The following is a 15,839-nucleotide window of genomic DNA, read 5'->3' as shown; positions in this document are numbered from 1 at the left end:
ATTCCTGACCACGGTATTTACTTATTGTGTCACCTAGTTTATTTTTTGCATCTGTAAAATGGAGACAGTAATACCTAGTTGGCAGGATAGCTATAGATTGGATTCATGAACTAGTGGCCTACTAGCTGAATGTGAATGTGAATTTTATTTTGTTTAAACAAATTTTGAATTTGCTATCAACATTTCAAAATTAGGAGTTTTCACACGCACACACACACACACACACACGCACACACACACACACTCTCTCTCCAGATCTCTTACTTTTCTTGAAAAAGTGGGAAGACCATGCCACATTAGGCCTATAGTGGTAAATGGAGTTGAGAAGAAACTTTCCCTTTGACAGGGAGAATGACCTCTGGTTTGTTCATCCAGTGCTCAAGCAACTGATCCTCCAAATAATTTAACTTATTTGTTACCTGTCTGGCTCCAGAGGACTTTTAGTTTGCAACTTCTATAAGGATTAAAACTAATATTTATATAAATCACCTAGCACAGTGTCTGGAACATAATACTCAAGAAATGTTAGCCATTATGTTTATTTTCCCAGAAGCAATGTAAGAGAATTATGTGCCTTGGAATCAGAGAGACCTGGATTTGAATCCGGTCTCTGCCATGAACTAGTTCCGTGACTCTAGGCAAGTTACTTAATTTCCCTGAGCCTCAATTTCCTGCGGTGCCAACTATGAAAAATAATACCTTCCTTGCAGGACTAATGTTAGGATCACAGATAACATTTGTAAAGTATCTAGCACCATGCTTGGCATAGAAGAGGCACCCAATAAAGGGAGCTATCACATCAATAAATATTTTTAAATGAGTAAAAAATATATGACTCTCAGAAAGTTAAGTATTGGTCAGCTGTACTTTGTACAACATTATACTACAAAAAGATGTTGAAGATGGTAAAGTATTAAGACTCTTCATTTCTAACAATCCCTTTGAGTAAGAGCAGTGACAATACCATAGTTAATTTAAAAATTTTTTAAGTTTGACATGACTTTTTTGGCATTTATTTTTGTAATATCTGTCACTTTTCTGGGAAATTCTTTCAACAAAATAACTGTCTTATTATAAACCCATGACATAAGAGCAGCTGAAAAGTCCATTTTCCTCTGCCTCATTCATTCTTTGATTCTTTCCGGTTTAAGTTCCATACTTGAGATAGGTAACATCAAAAGGAGGAAATATGTGCCACTATGTTAAGCACAATTTATTAAATAAATTAATAATTATTAAAGAACAATTTTCTTACTTCATAGTTTGGTTTAGTATCTGCTTGGGCCACCTTGCTCTCAATAATCTTGTTTGCCTCCTTTTCTTTTCTTTTCTTTCTTTCTTTTGTTCTTTTTTTTATTTGTTTTTGGCCGTGCCACGCGGCATGTGGGATCTTAGTTCCCCGACCAGGGATCGAACCCATGCCCCCGCAGTCGAAGCACGGAGTCCTAACTACTGGACCGCCAGGGAATTCCGGACTCCTTTTCTTTTGCTGTAATGTCACTCCCCAAGGGACTCGGATTCTGCTCTAATAAGAAGAAAGCACCCACAGTAGGATCATCTGTCTTTTTTGCATTATCAACATTAATGCATCCTCCTAAAATTTTGATAATCAAGAATTAACTGTCAAGCCCTACATTATCTGATTCCTGCTCATCTCTACAATTTCATGTTATGTCCTCTCCTTTGTATTCACACTGCCCTGCTTGCCATTCCTAAACTATGCGAAGCTTATTGCTACCTCAGGCTTTAATCCTTGCTATTTTTTCTTCCTTGGAAGCTTTTTTCCTGATATTTGAATGACTCATTTTTTCCTTCTCTCATCTTGAATATCACCTCTCTAGAGAGTTATTTCCTGGCCACTTTATATAAAATACTGGCCCCTTCTCTATACTCCATCATTCTTTATCCCTTTACTTTGCTTTTTTTTTTTTTCTTCATAGCACTTTTTACTACCTAACATTGTGTTATATATTTATGTGCTCTTGTCTCTCTCATCAACTTGAATGTAAGCTTTATGATGGTAGGGACTTATCTATTTGCTGTTATATTTCCAGTGCTTAGAACTTTGCTTAGCACATTGTAGGTACTCAATTATTTATTAGATGAATGAATAAGTATAATTACTCACATAATATAAATGAAATACCTGCACGAGCTAAAATTGATTTTTAAAATCACTTACCTCTTTTGTACTTCGTTTTTGCAAGGGTTTTTTCTGATATTTCTAATAATGGCATGACAGTACTGATACTGCAAAGCACAAGGAAAAAAATTCTATGAAATATACCTTTAGTTGAATAATGGCTATAGGGTATCTAGGTTCATACTGACATACATATATATTCTGAAAGAATCATAGGTTTTTAAATGTATACAGAGGTTTGATCTTTTTACTTACCACATTTCACAAGGGACACTAATAATAATAATAATTAAGCTGATGATTATGCTAAAAATTATAGTTATAGTTACCAGTAATTGAGAGTGTACTATGTGCTAAGCTCTTTTACATTCATTATTCATTATTGTATTACAACAATCCTGCAAGATGAATGTTAATAACTTCATTTTACAAATATGGAAGCTAAACCTATGAGATTTACATAAGTTCTCAAAGCTAGTAGCAGCTGAGGCAGGATTTAGACGTAGGGCTGCTTGATCCAAAGCATGCTCTTTGTCACACAGAAAATGTTACCTTAATTTTATAGATTTTATAGATGTATGATGTATCCTGAGTTATGTCAGATAAGTTATGCTTAAATATTTTAAGATATCTTAGTGAATTAACCAATTTTTTTAGGATCACAGCTCCTATGTTATAGTAATCATAATAAAATTTATTTAGTGTGATATAGCATTAATTACTCTAACTATAATAAAGCAGGGTATTATGTCAGTATTTGCAGTGAATTTGAAGCAATTAAAGAGCATGCATTAAAAGTCCCTGAGACAACAGAACAGATGATGGAGCTCATATCTTATGTAGAAAAAGCCCGGACTGTAAGAATTCATGAGTTGGTTTCACGGATCAAGGTAAGAATTTTTAAATTTACATATTTTAAAATATTTTTTATTGTGAAATATGATAAACATATTGGAAGTGTATAAAACATATAGTTAAACAAAGTTATAAAGTGAACACCTATGTTGCCACCACCAAGGTCAAGAAATAGGATATTGCCAGCACCCTAGAAACCCTCTGTGTATGACTATCTGACCATAACTACTTCCCTTCCTTTACCTCCTAGAGGTGTTGACTTGGTTTCTACAGTAATCTTTTTTATTTTTCTTTAGTTCCACCATGTGTGCATCCTTAACAAAGGTTTAAAAAAATATTTTCTTTTATAGTTTCTACATTTAGTAGTATATATGCTTATGCTTTCCCCACCACAAGGTTATATACCTATTCACCTATATTGTACTCTAATTTTTGTTTAAAAATGTGAAATATAGGGACTTCCCTGGCGATCCAGTGGTTAAGACACCACGCTTCCACCGCAGGGGGCATGGGTTTGATCCCTGGTCGGGGAACTAAGATGTCACATGCCGGACGGCACGGCCGAAAGGAAAAAAAAAAAAAGTAAAATACAACACACACCAAAAATTGCATAAAACATAAATTGTACAATTTAAAATGTTATAAAGTAAACATCCAGTAATTATCATCCAGGGAAAGAAACAGAACCTTGTCAACACCCTAGAAGCCCATTACAATCTCCTGTCTTTTTCTGGATGTGAACACTATCCTGACTTTTATAGTAGTCATTTCCTGCTCTTCTTTGTAGTTTTACCATCTAAATATGCATTCCTAATCAATATAGCTAATTTTTGTTTCATTTTGATCTTTATATAAATAGAATCATACTATTTCTATTCTTTTGTGTCTTGTCAACATTATGTTAGTAATGTCATTGTTCCTTAACTTTCATTTATTTTCATTGATGTCTGGTATTCATATTATATAACCATAGAATAATTTATTATTTTAATTTTACTGTTCTGGATAGTTGGGTTGTTTCTACTTTTGCTACTAAAAGCAATGCTTCTGGGAACATTTCTGTATGTGTACGCTGGTGCATATATTCATGCATTTCTTCCAGGTGTTATAAGATATACTTATTTTCACCTTTACTAGCTAAGGCAAAACTCTTTTCTAAAGTAGTTCCAATTTTATACTCCTATCAGCAGTGTTTAAGAGTCCTGTTGTTTTATATCCTTATCCATACCTGCTATTGTGAGATATTTAAAATTTTGCCAGTCTGTTGGGTAGAGGTTACTGTATTTTTAATTTGCATTTTCCTGAAAACAAATGAACAGAACACTTTTCATATGCTTATTGACCGTTTGGAGCTCCTCTTTTGTGAAATACTAGTATTTGTTTTTTAAAAAAATTAAAAGAAAATTGTATTTTTAAATTTTTATTTATCTATTTATTTATATTTAAAATTGAAGTATAGTTGATGTACAATATTATATAAGCTACAGGTGTACAATATAGTGATGCACAATTTTTAAAGGCTATGTTCCATTTATAGTTATTATAAAATATTGGCTCTATTCCCTGTGTTGTACAATAAATCCTTGTGGCTTATTTTATGCATAATAGTTTGTATCTCTTAATCCCATACCCCTATAATGCCTCTCCCCCTCCCCCCTCCCCACTGGTAACCACTGGTTTGTTTTCTAAGTCTGTGAGTCTGTTCCTTTTTTTGTTATATTCACTAGTTTGTTGTATTTTTTAGATTCCACATATAAGTGATATCATTCAGTATTTTTCTTTCTCTATCTGGCTTTCTTTCTCTCTATTTCACTTAGCATAATACCCTCCAAGTCCATCCATATTGTTACAAATGGGAAAATTTCATTCTTTTTTATGGCTGTGTAGTATTTCACTCCAGTACATGTCTTTTACCCATTTTTCTTTTGGGTTGTGTGTCCTTTTCTAATTGATTTATAGTAGTGTTTTTAAAAATTGTGATAAGATATACATAACATAAAGTTTACCATCTTTACCATTTTTAAGTGTATAGTTCAGTGTAGTAGTTTTTTTTTTTTTTTAATAAATTAATTTATTTATTTATCTATCCTTGGCTGTGTTGGGTCTTCGTTTCTGTGCGAGGGCTTTCTCTAGTTGTGGCAAGCGGGGGCCACTCTTCATCACGGTGCGTGGGCCTCTCACTATTGCGGCCTCTCCTGTTGCGGAGCACAGGCTCCAGACGCGCAGGCTCAGTAGCCGTGGCTCACGAGCCCAGCCGCTCTGCGGCATGCGGGATCTTCCCAGATCAGGGCTCGAACCCGTGTCCCCTGCATTGGCAGGCAGATTCTCAACCACTGCGCCACCAGGGAAGCCCCCAGTGTAGTAGTTTTGAATATATTATTGATAAATATCCTTTCCTTCACTCTGTAATTTATTTCAGTTTTTAATGGTGTTTTGATGAATGGCAGTTCTTAATTTTAATGTAGTCAAATGGAGCAATTTTTTTTTTTTTTTTTTTTACAGCTAGTGCTTTCTGTGTCTTGTTTAAGAAATCCTTTTCTACCCAGGGTCATCAAGATTTTTTTCTTGTGTCCTTTTCTGGAAGCTGTTTAGTTTTGCCTTTCAGGTTTAGATTTTCAGTCTTCCTGAATTTTATTTCTGTGAATGATGTGAGGTCCTATTTAATTACTTTTTCATATGCATGAGCAGTTACATATTTATTGAAGAGACTATACTTTCCACACTGCTCTGCAGTGCCATCTCTATTATATATCAAGTGTCCCTATATGTGCAGATCTGTTTTAAGACATTCTATTCTGTATTATTGGCCTTTTGTCTATCCTTGTATCAATACCACACTGACTTAATTACAACAGCTTAATTGTAATAGCAATAATAATTCTTGATACCCGGTAGAGCATGTCCTCCCACTCTATTCTTCATCAAGTTTCTTGTTTGTTCTTGGCTATTAGTATTTTCATATAAATTTTAGAATTAGATGATCACAGCCCATAAAATAACGTTTTGGGATTTTCATTGAGATTGCATAAAATTGATAATAAATGTAGAGAATTAGCATCTTTCCAATATAAATTTTAGAATCAGTTTTTCACATTCCACAAAAATCTGTTGGAATTTTGATTAGAAATGCATTAAATAGATGGAGAGAATCGGTACATACACTGTGGAGTCTTCCAGTTCATCACATATCTTTTATTCATTTACCTCTTCTTTAACATCTCTTAATATTTTATAATTTTCTCTGTAGAGGTCGTGCACATCTTTTTTTTTTTTTTTTTTTTTTTAAACTGATTGGAAATTGAATGCAAACTAAGACCACTTGACTGTTACTGAAAGGAATAGCCCAGTTTGCTTTTTTTTTTTTTTTAAAGAAATTCACGTTCTTTTATTTATTTATTTATGACTGTGTTGAGTCTTCGTTTCTGTGCGAGGGCTTTCTCTAGTTGCGGCAAGTGGGGACCACTCTTCATCGCGGTGCGCGGGCCTCTCACCATCGCGGCCTCTCTTGTTGCAGAGCACAGGCTCCAGACGCGCAGGCTCAGTAATTGTGGCTCACGGGCCCAGTTGCTCCGTGGCATGTGGGATCTTCCCAGACCAGGGCTCGAACCCGTGTCCCCTGCATTGGCAGGCAGATTCTCAACCACTGCGCCACCAGGGAAGCCCAATGCACATCTTTTGTTAGTTATATTTTCAGGTACTTGATAGCTTTTAATGTTATATTAAATTATATCTTAAATTTTTCATCTTATCTTAGTTACTTGAATACAAAAATACAATTAACTTATATTAATAGACTTTAACAAAAATAGTTTTAGATTTACAAAAAAACCTAGTAGATAGTACAGAGAGTCCCCATATTACACACACATCCTCACACACTCAATTTTCTCATTATTAACATCTTACACTAATATGGTACATTTGTTATAATTAATAAACCAATATTGATATATTATTAACTAACGTCCATAGTTTATTCAGATTTCCTTATTTTTTACTGAAAGCCCTTTTTCTATCTCAGGAACTCATCTGAGATACCACATTGTATCTAGTTGTCATGTCTCCTTAGGCTTCTCTTGGCTCTGAGAGTTTCTTAGACTTTCCTTACTTTTGATGTTCTTGATAGTTTTGAGAAGTAGGAATTTGTCTGATATTTTTCTCATGATTAGAACGGGGTAGTCGGTTTTTTGGAGGAGAATCACAAAGGAAAAGTGCCATTTTCATCACATCATCTCAAGGATACATATTATCAACATGGCATTTGATGTTGAGCTTGATCACCAGGCAGAAGTAGTGTTTATCATGTTTCTCCACTCTCTCTCCCCCTTTCCATACTGTCTTCTTTGGAAGGAAGTCAATGTATGCATCCACACTTAAGAACCGGGGAGTTGTGCTTTCCTCCTTTAGAGTAGTGTAGCTACATTATTTATTTGGAATTATTCTGCATAGGAGACTTGTTTCTTCTCCCTTGCTTATTAATTTATTCAATCATTTATTTATATGAACTTATGGATATTTATTTTATACTTTGACTATTATATATTATAAAATTTATTTTTATATGCAAAGTAATAGCTATCACTAAATTTTTTCTTAATTAAAATTTTTTTATTTAAATATCTTAACTTTAAAATTTATATGTTTTTTTTTCTCTTTTTACTTTTAACAGTTTATCCGAAGATTCTTTTGGAATGTCTACGTATACTATTTTATAACTAGTAGTTAATGACAGTTTTGGTTTTGTCCTTATCAAACATTACACATTTCCAAAACTTTATTTTCCTTGCTACAATGGACTGGTTAGGATCTTTAGTACAATGTTGAATAGAAGTCATCTTGTTCCCAATCTCAAAGGGAAAGGCTTCAAGATTTCACTATTAAGTATGAAATTTGCTATAGTTTTGTTTTTTGTTTTTTGTTTTTGCTATAGGATTTTTATAGGTTCCCTTATCAGATTAGTAAATTCTCTTCTATGGGGGGGTGGGGAGGATACATTGGGAGATTGGGATTGACATATGCACACTACTATATATAAAATAGATAACTAATAAGAACCTACTGTATAGCACAGGGAACCCTACTCAGTACTCTGTAATGACCTATATGGGAATGGGATCTAAACAAGAGTGGATATATGTATATGTATAACTGATTCACTTTGCTGTACAGCAGGAACTAACAAAATATTATAAATCAACTATACTCCAATAAAAATTAAGCGAAAAACATTACTGTGAATGCATGTTGAATTTTATCTTTTTTTTTTTTTTGCATCTGTTGGGGTGATCTTATGCTTTTTCTCCTTTAATCTATTAATATAATTAATTACATGAATCAGGTTTTATTAGGTTAATTTCTACATGCAACATAATACATATATGGTGCATTCTGCATATTATATATATTATATATATATACAGCAAATATGTAAGCTATAGAGGGTAAAGATATTCAACTTCTCTATTCAGGTAACTCTATTGGTTTTAAAGGTTTTTGTTTTGTTTTGTTTTGTTTTTGCCATTCACCCCTAAACTCTTTCTAGACAATTGCTGTATGCTAATGGTAGGCAAAAAATGTGGTACTGTCACTGAAGATGCAAAACAAAATAAAAGATGCTAAAATCTTTGTCAACAAAGATTCAAAAATTAAATACATAAGAATAAAAAATGTAAAATCTTTTAAAAGAAAAAAATTTAAAGGGTTGCTGAACAAAAGCTGCATATTTGATCATCATTTTCAGTCATCTACATGGAGACTCAAGAGTACCTTTCTGTTAAGTCAACTGCAAGTGAAAACTTTAAAAAGCTTTATTTCTGGTATAAAAATCTGCAGTTTTGTGGTATGAAGCCAAATAAATAACCCTACAGTTATTAAAATACCCATGTGGTTTGGGTAATATGAAATATCAGTTAATAATCTGAGTCAGGTTGAAATTTGAAAGAGTATTAGAAATTGTTATTGGTTCTCTTTTTCATAATGCTTTAGATTTTCTATATGGTTTAATATATCTGGAGTTTCTTCTGTAGGAATCCAAACGCCAGCTGAGTTACTTTTTAGATGTATTTCTATTTCCTCCAGAAGACTTAGCTTTAAATTCAGCTGTCCTTATGTGGCCTTGGAATATTAATCCCATCTTTGATGAAAATGATGAGGTGAATATATTTTTCAATATGTATTTTTGTATTATGATATTTTAAGCACAATGTTCATTTAATTTTCATACATACTTGCCATCTACCTTTAAAAAGTATCTTCATGTGTCAGTATGATTTTGGGGTTAGCAACATTTATGGCCCTGCAGGCTTAGGCTTAACCCACAGGTTGTAAAAAGTGGGACTGACATTAAAAAAGTCAGAACTATTTACAAATTAATAATAATAATTGTAAGCTCTGTGCTATTAAATCATTTAATACAAAAATCCCAGGTGCTCCTATTTTCCCCATTTCATAGATGAGAAAAATGAGTTTCAGAGAAGTTAAGTAACTTTCCCAGGAAGAAGTAGCAGATTCAGGATTTTATATAAGACTGAATATAGTTTCAGATTTTGAAAAAGTCCTAATGTAAACTAGTTTCTCCTAAATTGGGAAGTGAGATGGTATAGTAGTAATGAAAAGCATGGACTTCAGTTAGATAAGCCAGAGTTCTAATCCAGATTTTGACTTTTATGATTTTGTGACATTGGACATGCCTCTTAACCTCTATATATGCTTAAATTTCTTCACCTCTGAAATGAGGATACTAATACTTGTGGTAATATAGGTAGAGTGTTTAATAAATCTTGACATAACAAGTGCTCAATATATGGTAGCTTTTATTATTTTCCCAGAATCTGTTAAATAGTTAAAGTATCTAATAAATAAGAATTGGTACAGTCACTTTGGAGATATAGGAAAGTTTTTCTGTGTGGTTTTGTGGTTTATTATTCTTTTCATTTTTATATCAGTCAATGTTTTATTTTTGTACAATGTTTTATTTTTACTTCGCTGATTTTTTTGTTACTGTATAAAGCATTCGGATTTCTGATTTGATAATTCTTTGTAACAAAATAGTTAACATGATTAATTTTTTTTTAAAGCTCCTTGAGAATGCTAAACATAAAAAAGAAAATGAGCTAATAGCAAAGAGAGAGAAACTGATTTTGGAAATAGAAAAGGAATCACGCCACATGGAAGAGTTTGCAGAATTTGCAGAACTGGACCACATGCAGCAGGTCTGATAAATATAGACAGTACCTATGGCAAGCTAGTAGATTAATACAGGACATGTTTCTATAATATAGAAAAACCTGTGCTTACTAAGGCAAACAGAGGCCTGACTCTTAGGCCTGGGACTGCTGCTAATTATGTAATCTTTTTTGTGATTTAGTTTTCTATTTGTAAGATAGACATAACCATACCTTTTGCTTTGTGTCATGGTAATGTTGTGAAGTTGATGTTTAAAGTTGCTATATATATGCAAAGACATAGCCTATGCAGTATTATATAATTTTATTTTTATAACATTTCTTGGGTATTTCTTGAAATAAAAAATTATTTGCTTTCAGTATGTGACAGATGTAAGACAACTACAAAAACGTATTCAGGAATCTGAAGAAGCAGTTCAATTTATTAATAAAGAAGAGGAACTTTTCAGATGGGAATTGACAAAATATCCTGAACTGGATAAATTAAAAGTTAACATTGAGCCCTATCAGAAGTTTTTTAATTTAGTTTTGAAGTGGCAACGAACAGAAAAACGGTAATTTCTGGTAATGTAATAAAAAATTAAGCAAAGATATAAAAAGATTTATAAAATGTACATTGATTTTTGTTGTTGTTGGCTAGGTGTTTAAAAGTAGGATTTATCTGTCCATTTGAAAGAAAAACCAAATATTATATAGGAGAAGCATCAAATGTTGCTAACTAGCCTTACTAATATAATATCTAAAGTCTCACTTGGGTTTTCCAGAGTTGATTCATTTTTTAATGCAATTAATTCATTTGACTCATTCATTTGACACTAAGAATTAGAAGTATGGAGTCAAATCAGCATTTTATTTGGATACTGTTAGTTGTCCATTTACAGTCTGATTCATATTTTTGCACATGCAGCATAGCTGAAATTGTGGTTTTAGTATTGTCTGTCATCATTCTATCTGTGTGACTGAGAAAAACTGTTAATTGCTCTTGTTCTCAGTTGTTTCTATTATGAAATGAAGGGCCTAGCCTAAAGAATCTCTAAGGCCTTTTCACACACCAAAAGTCTCTGAGTTTAATATTTTTTTAAATTAAAATATTCTATTTTTTTCACTTAATTTTAATTCTGTTTTTAATCATTCTTCCTTAGTCTTTTTTTTAAATAAATTTATTTATTTATTTGTTTATTTTTGACTGTGTTGGGTCTTCATTGCTGCATGCGGGCTTTTTCTAATTGCGGCGAGCGGGGGCTACTCTTCGTTGTGATGTGCGGGCTTCTCATTGCGGTGGCTTCTCTTGTTGTGGAGCATGGGCTCTAGGCATGCGGGCTTCAGTAGTTGTGGCTCGTGGGCTCTAGAGCACAGACTCAGTAGTTGTGGCTTGCGGGCTCTAGAGCACAGACTCAGTAGTTGTGGCGCACAGGCTTAATTGCTCCACGGCATGTGGGATCTTCCTGGACCAGGGGTCAAGCCCGTGTCCCCTGCATTGGCAGGCAGATTCCTAACCACTGCGCCACGAGGGAGGCCCCTCTGAGTTTAATATTACTTTTTCTTTCAATTCAGGTGGATGGATGGAGGGTTTTTGGACCTTAATGGGGAAAGCATGGAAGCTGATGTAGATGAATTTTCCCGAGAAATTTTTAAGACTCTGAAATTTTTCCAAACAAAGCAAAAGAAGGAATTACAAGAAAAAAGAAAGGCAGCAAAAAGACGATCTCTGGGAGAAGAGAAACTTGAAGAAGAACCAAAAGAGAATCCTACTATTACTATGTGCACTGCAGTAATGGAGCAGATAAAAGTTATTAAGGTATAAACACATTTAATGACATTTTTAAAAGCCCTGGTAGAGTTGTTTGCATCAAGTGCTAATGAAGAGAAATGGAAAAACTGGAAAGCAAAACCAAAGCTGAATCCAGAAAACTTGATCTATTTCTCAATACATGCTTCATTCTTTCCTGATGATGTCATCGAAATCAATCCCTTCATAGAACAATCCTTAACAAATAGAAAAGACTGTAATGACCAGTTACAATGATTTGAAGAGGATAAAAAATTACTAGAATAAACAAGTTAGCCTATACTATGGGCAGCAACCCAGGGTACCAATTAGCTGAGAAAGGTTTGGAGTCACACTACCTAGGTTTATATCACAATTCTGTGCTTGGTAATCGCAATATGCCTCTTGTGCAAGATATTTAACTTCTCATACCTCAGTCACCTCATTTATAAATAGAGAATAATAACAGTTTTTGTGACAGTAAATAATACATCTAAGTTCCCAAGGCAGTACTGGCAGTGGTTCTAGTGGTAGTGCCAAGTTTCCACTGTCAGCATGCTCAGAGTGCAAACTCTGTTTTTCAACATTGTTCCTGTCTGTGCCTAGCACTCTCAGATATTCTATGAGCTGCCTGAAAAAATTTTTAAAGTAACTACTTAAAATTTTTTTCAATATTTAATAAATTCGCATGGTTTAAAAATATAAAAAGATATACCTGAACGGTCTCCTTGCTGTGTTTCTCACCTGTTATTAGGTTATCAATGTTACTACTTTCTGTTGTATACTTCAGAGTTTTTTTACATGTATAACAATGTGAATATATATTCTAATCCTTCCATCTTTTTACATAAAAATAGCATACTGAAAAAAAATAGCATACCGTTTATATTATTTCCCCCCTTTGTTTTAATTTATCTTGGAGACCTTTTCTTATTGTATATAGAGTTTTTTCATTCTTTTCTACACCTATAAATATTATATATTGGTGTAAAATTTCTGTGTGTGAAGGTGTGACTGTAACGTAAGTTGCCAAAGAGTAAATTCCAGGTTAAAATCTACAGTTGAATTACCTTCTGTATGGATTTTACCAGTATGTACTCTCACCAACCTTGACAACAGAATATCATCAAACTTGGGTGTTTGTTAATCTGCTAGAAGAATTTCATTTTTCTTATTACATAAAATGTTAAGCCTAAATTAATATATTTAAGAATATTTTATATTTCTTTGCTTGTGAACTGTTTGGTCTACTTGTCTATTTTTTTAATTGAATTAATGGTCTTTTCCTTCCTGATTTCTAGTCCTAGAAACAGGACTAGGGAGATTAGGCTTTGAATGTTAATATTAATAGTATGTTAACATTTTATTGAAGATTTTTGAGATTATGTTCAGAAGTGATGTTGGTCTTAATTTTCTTTTCTTGTAATATCTTTGTCAGGTTTTGCTATCAGGATTATGTTGGCCTTATGAAACAGAAGGGAAGTTTTATCTCTATTTTCCAAAAGAGTTTTGTATAAAATTGTTTTTATCTCTTTCTTAAATATTTTAGAGAAACGTTTGCCAGTGAAACCATTGACCTGGAGCTTCATGGGAGGGATTTTGAAAACAGTTTTAATTTTTAAAATAGATATAGGAATATTCAGATTTGTGTTAATTTTGTGTCAATTTTGGTAAATTGTATTTTTCAAGGAATTTTTCCATTTTCTAAAATTGTTAAATTTATTGCCATAGAGTTGCTCATAATATTTATTTATTATCTTTTAATGTTGGTGGAATCTATAGGGATAACTCCTTTTTCATTCCAAATATTAATAATTTTTATTTTTTCTCTTTTTTCTTAATCAGCCTAGTTAGGGATTTAGTTATAGTTTATTGTTAACATTTAAGCCTTTGGTCATTTTTTAATTTATCTAAATGATATTCCTCCTTTCCTTTCTTATCAGCACCATCCATTATTCCTATCTTCATAGCAGTGCGTCATCATGTACTCTGAAAGTCATCTTGAGATGGAAGATAAACAAATTGTCCCATACCACTAGTAGTATCACTAAATTTTTTCCTTGCTATTTTCTTTTAATTTCTTTCCTTTTCTTTGGCTGCAGCATGTGGAATCTTAGTTCCCCGACCAGGGATAGAACCCATGCCCTCTGCAGTGGAAGCACAGAGTCCTAACCACTGGACTGCCGGGGTATTCCCATCCTTGCTATTCTCTTCTTATTATTTTTAGCCTCTTAATGTTGGAAAGTCTTAGGGCTAAGTCATTGGTCCTTTTCTTTCTCTACCCTCACTGTCTTGATGATTTCATCAATCTCATCCATCAATCTCATCAAAAATATAGGTGACTTTAAATACCATCTATATGCTAGCAACTCCCAAATGTTTAACTCCAGTCCAGACCTTTCTTCCAAACCCAAGATTCATATCTACAACTTCCTACTTGTAGTCTTCCCTTGGATGTCCAATACACATGGCAAACTCAAAATTCATTTTTCCCAGTGACACCAATCTGGTCCAACTTACATCTTCTTTTACATGGATTTCTACAAAAAGGTCCTGTTGGGACTCCCTGCTTCTACCTTTACCCCAACCCCTACCCCATTATCTATTTAAAATATAGGGACTAGGGACTTCCCTAGTGGCGCAGTGGTTGGGAGTCCGCCTGCCAGTGCGGAGGACGTGGGTTCGAGCCCTGGTCCAGGAGGATCCCACATGCTGCGGAGCAGCTGGGCCCGTGCACCGCAACTACTGAGCCTGCTGCCTAGCGCCCGTGCTCCGCAACAAAAGAAGCCACCGCGGTGAGGGGCCCGCATACCACCGCAGCAGCAAAGACCCAATGCAGCCAAAAATAAATAAATTAATTAATTAATTAAAAAAAAATATATATATATAGCAACTAGAGTAAACTTAAGTCTATGGTTCTCCAATTTAAAAAAATTACCTTATTAATTATTATTTACAAAAAATGAAAACGTGACTGTCATACAAAAATAAAAATGAACATGTGTCAAATATTTTATTCTATTTATTAATTAATGGGAGAACCACTAAGGTGGTAAGGCTGGTTCAAAGAGCATTTGACGGGCTGAGTATTTACAGACAATTTAGTAAAGGAATGTTGGCAAAAGATTGCTAATATTGATATAAGGCTGGTTAATGTCATACAGGACAATAAACTGTAACATTTGGAATTATCCTTCTTACTAGACAGAAATTACTTGCATTTCTACTGGTCAAATCTACAAGTTAACATGTAATTTCTCAGTCTGGGACTTTAAGTAGTAAACAGTGAGTTGAACAAAATACACTCTTTAAACGTTAAATTTTCCTTAGGTGGCCCTGTACCCCATATGGCATTGAAAGGACATACCACCTCCCTCTTTTTGCTTTTTTTCCCCAAGTTTTTAAATAATTTTTATTAACATCTGCTGTAAAACCCAAAATTTGGGGAAACAGTGCTCTATAATATGGTACTGGAAACAAAGTCATTGCTGGGTAATGTTGGTTGTTTGCTTTATTTTTTTTAATTATTTTATTTTATTTTAATTTATTTTTTTATATAGCAGGTTCTTATTACTTATCTATTTTATACATATTAGTGTATATATGTCAATGCCAATCTCCCGGTTCATCCCACCACTCCCCCTTACCCCCCTTGGTGTTCATACGTTTGTTCTCTACATCTCTGTCTCTAATTCTGCCTTGCAAACCAGTTCATTTGTACCATTTTTCTAGAATCCACATATATGTGTTAATATACGATATTTTTCGCTTTCTGACTTACTTCACGCAGTATAATAGTCTCTAGGTCCATCCACGTCTCTACAAATGACCCAGTTTCGTTCCTTTTTATGGCTGAGTAATATTCCATTGTATATACGTACCACATCTT

The 15,839-nt window shown here is 33.6% G+C and overlaps 1 protein-coding gene across 1 annotated transcript in view; it reads left to right on the top strand.

Annotated features, from left to right (window-relative positions):
• Nucleotides 1-15,839, top strand: part of DNAH12 (dynein axonemal heavy chain 12) — a 238,341-nt gene that overhangs the window by 66,256 nt on the left and 156,246 nt on the right. The window contains exons 13-17 of the mRNA XM_059939970.1: nucleotides 2,898-3,033; nucleotides 9,025-9,150; nucleotides 10,075-10,209; nucleotides 10,543-10,736; nucleotides 11,737-11,980. Of these exons, the coding sequence (XP_059795953.1) occupies nucleotides 2,898-3,033; nucleotides 9,025-9,150; nucleotides 10,075-10,209; nucleotides 10,543-10,736; nucleotides 11,737-11,980 (835 nt within the window). The remainder of the gene's footprint in view (nucleotides 1-2,897; nucleotides 3,034-9,024; nucleotides 9,151-10,074; nucleotides 10,210-10,542; nucleotides 10,737-11,736; nucleotides 11,981-15,839) is intronic.

Source organism: Balaenoptera ricei, chromosome 11 (genome assembly GCF_028023285.1).
Source record: "Balaenoptera ricei isolate mBalRic1 chromosome 11, mBalRic1.hap2, whole genome shotgun sequence".
NCBI lineage: Eukaryota > Metazoa > Chordata > Mammalia > Artiodactyla > Balaenopteridae > Balaenoptera > Balaenoptera ricei.
Note: the sequence above shows the minus strand (reverse complement) of the source record. Positions and strands in the feature narration are given on the sequence as shown.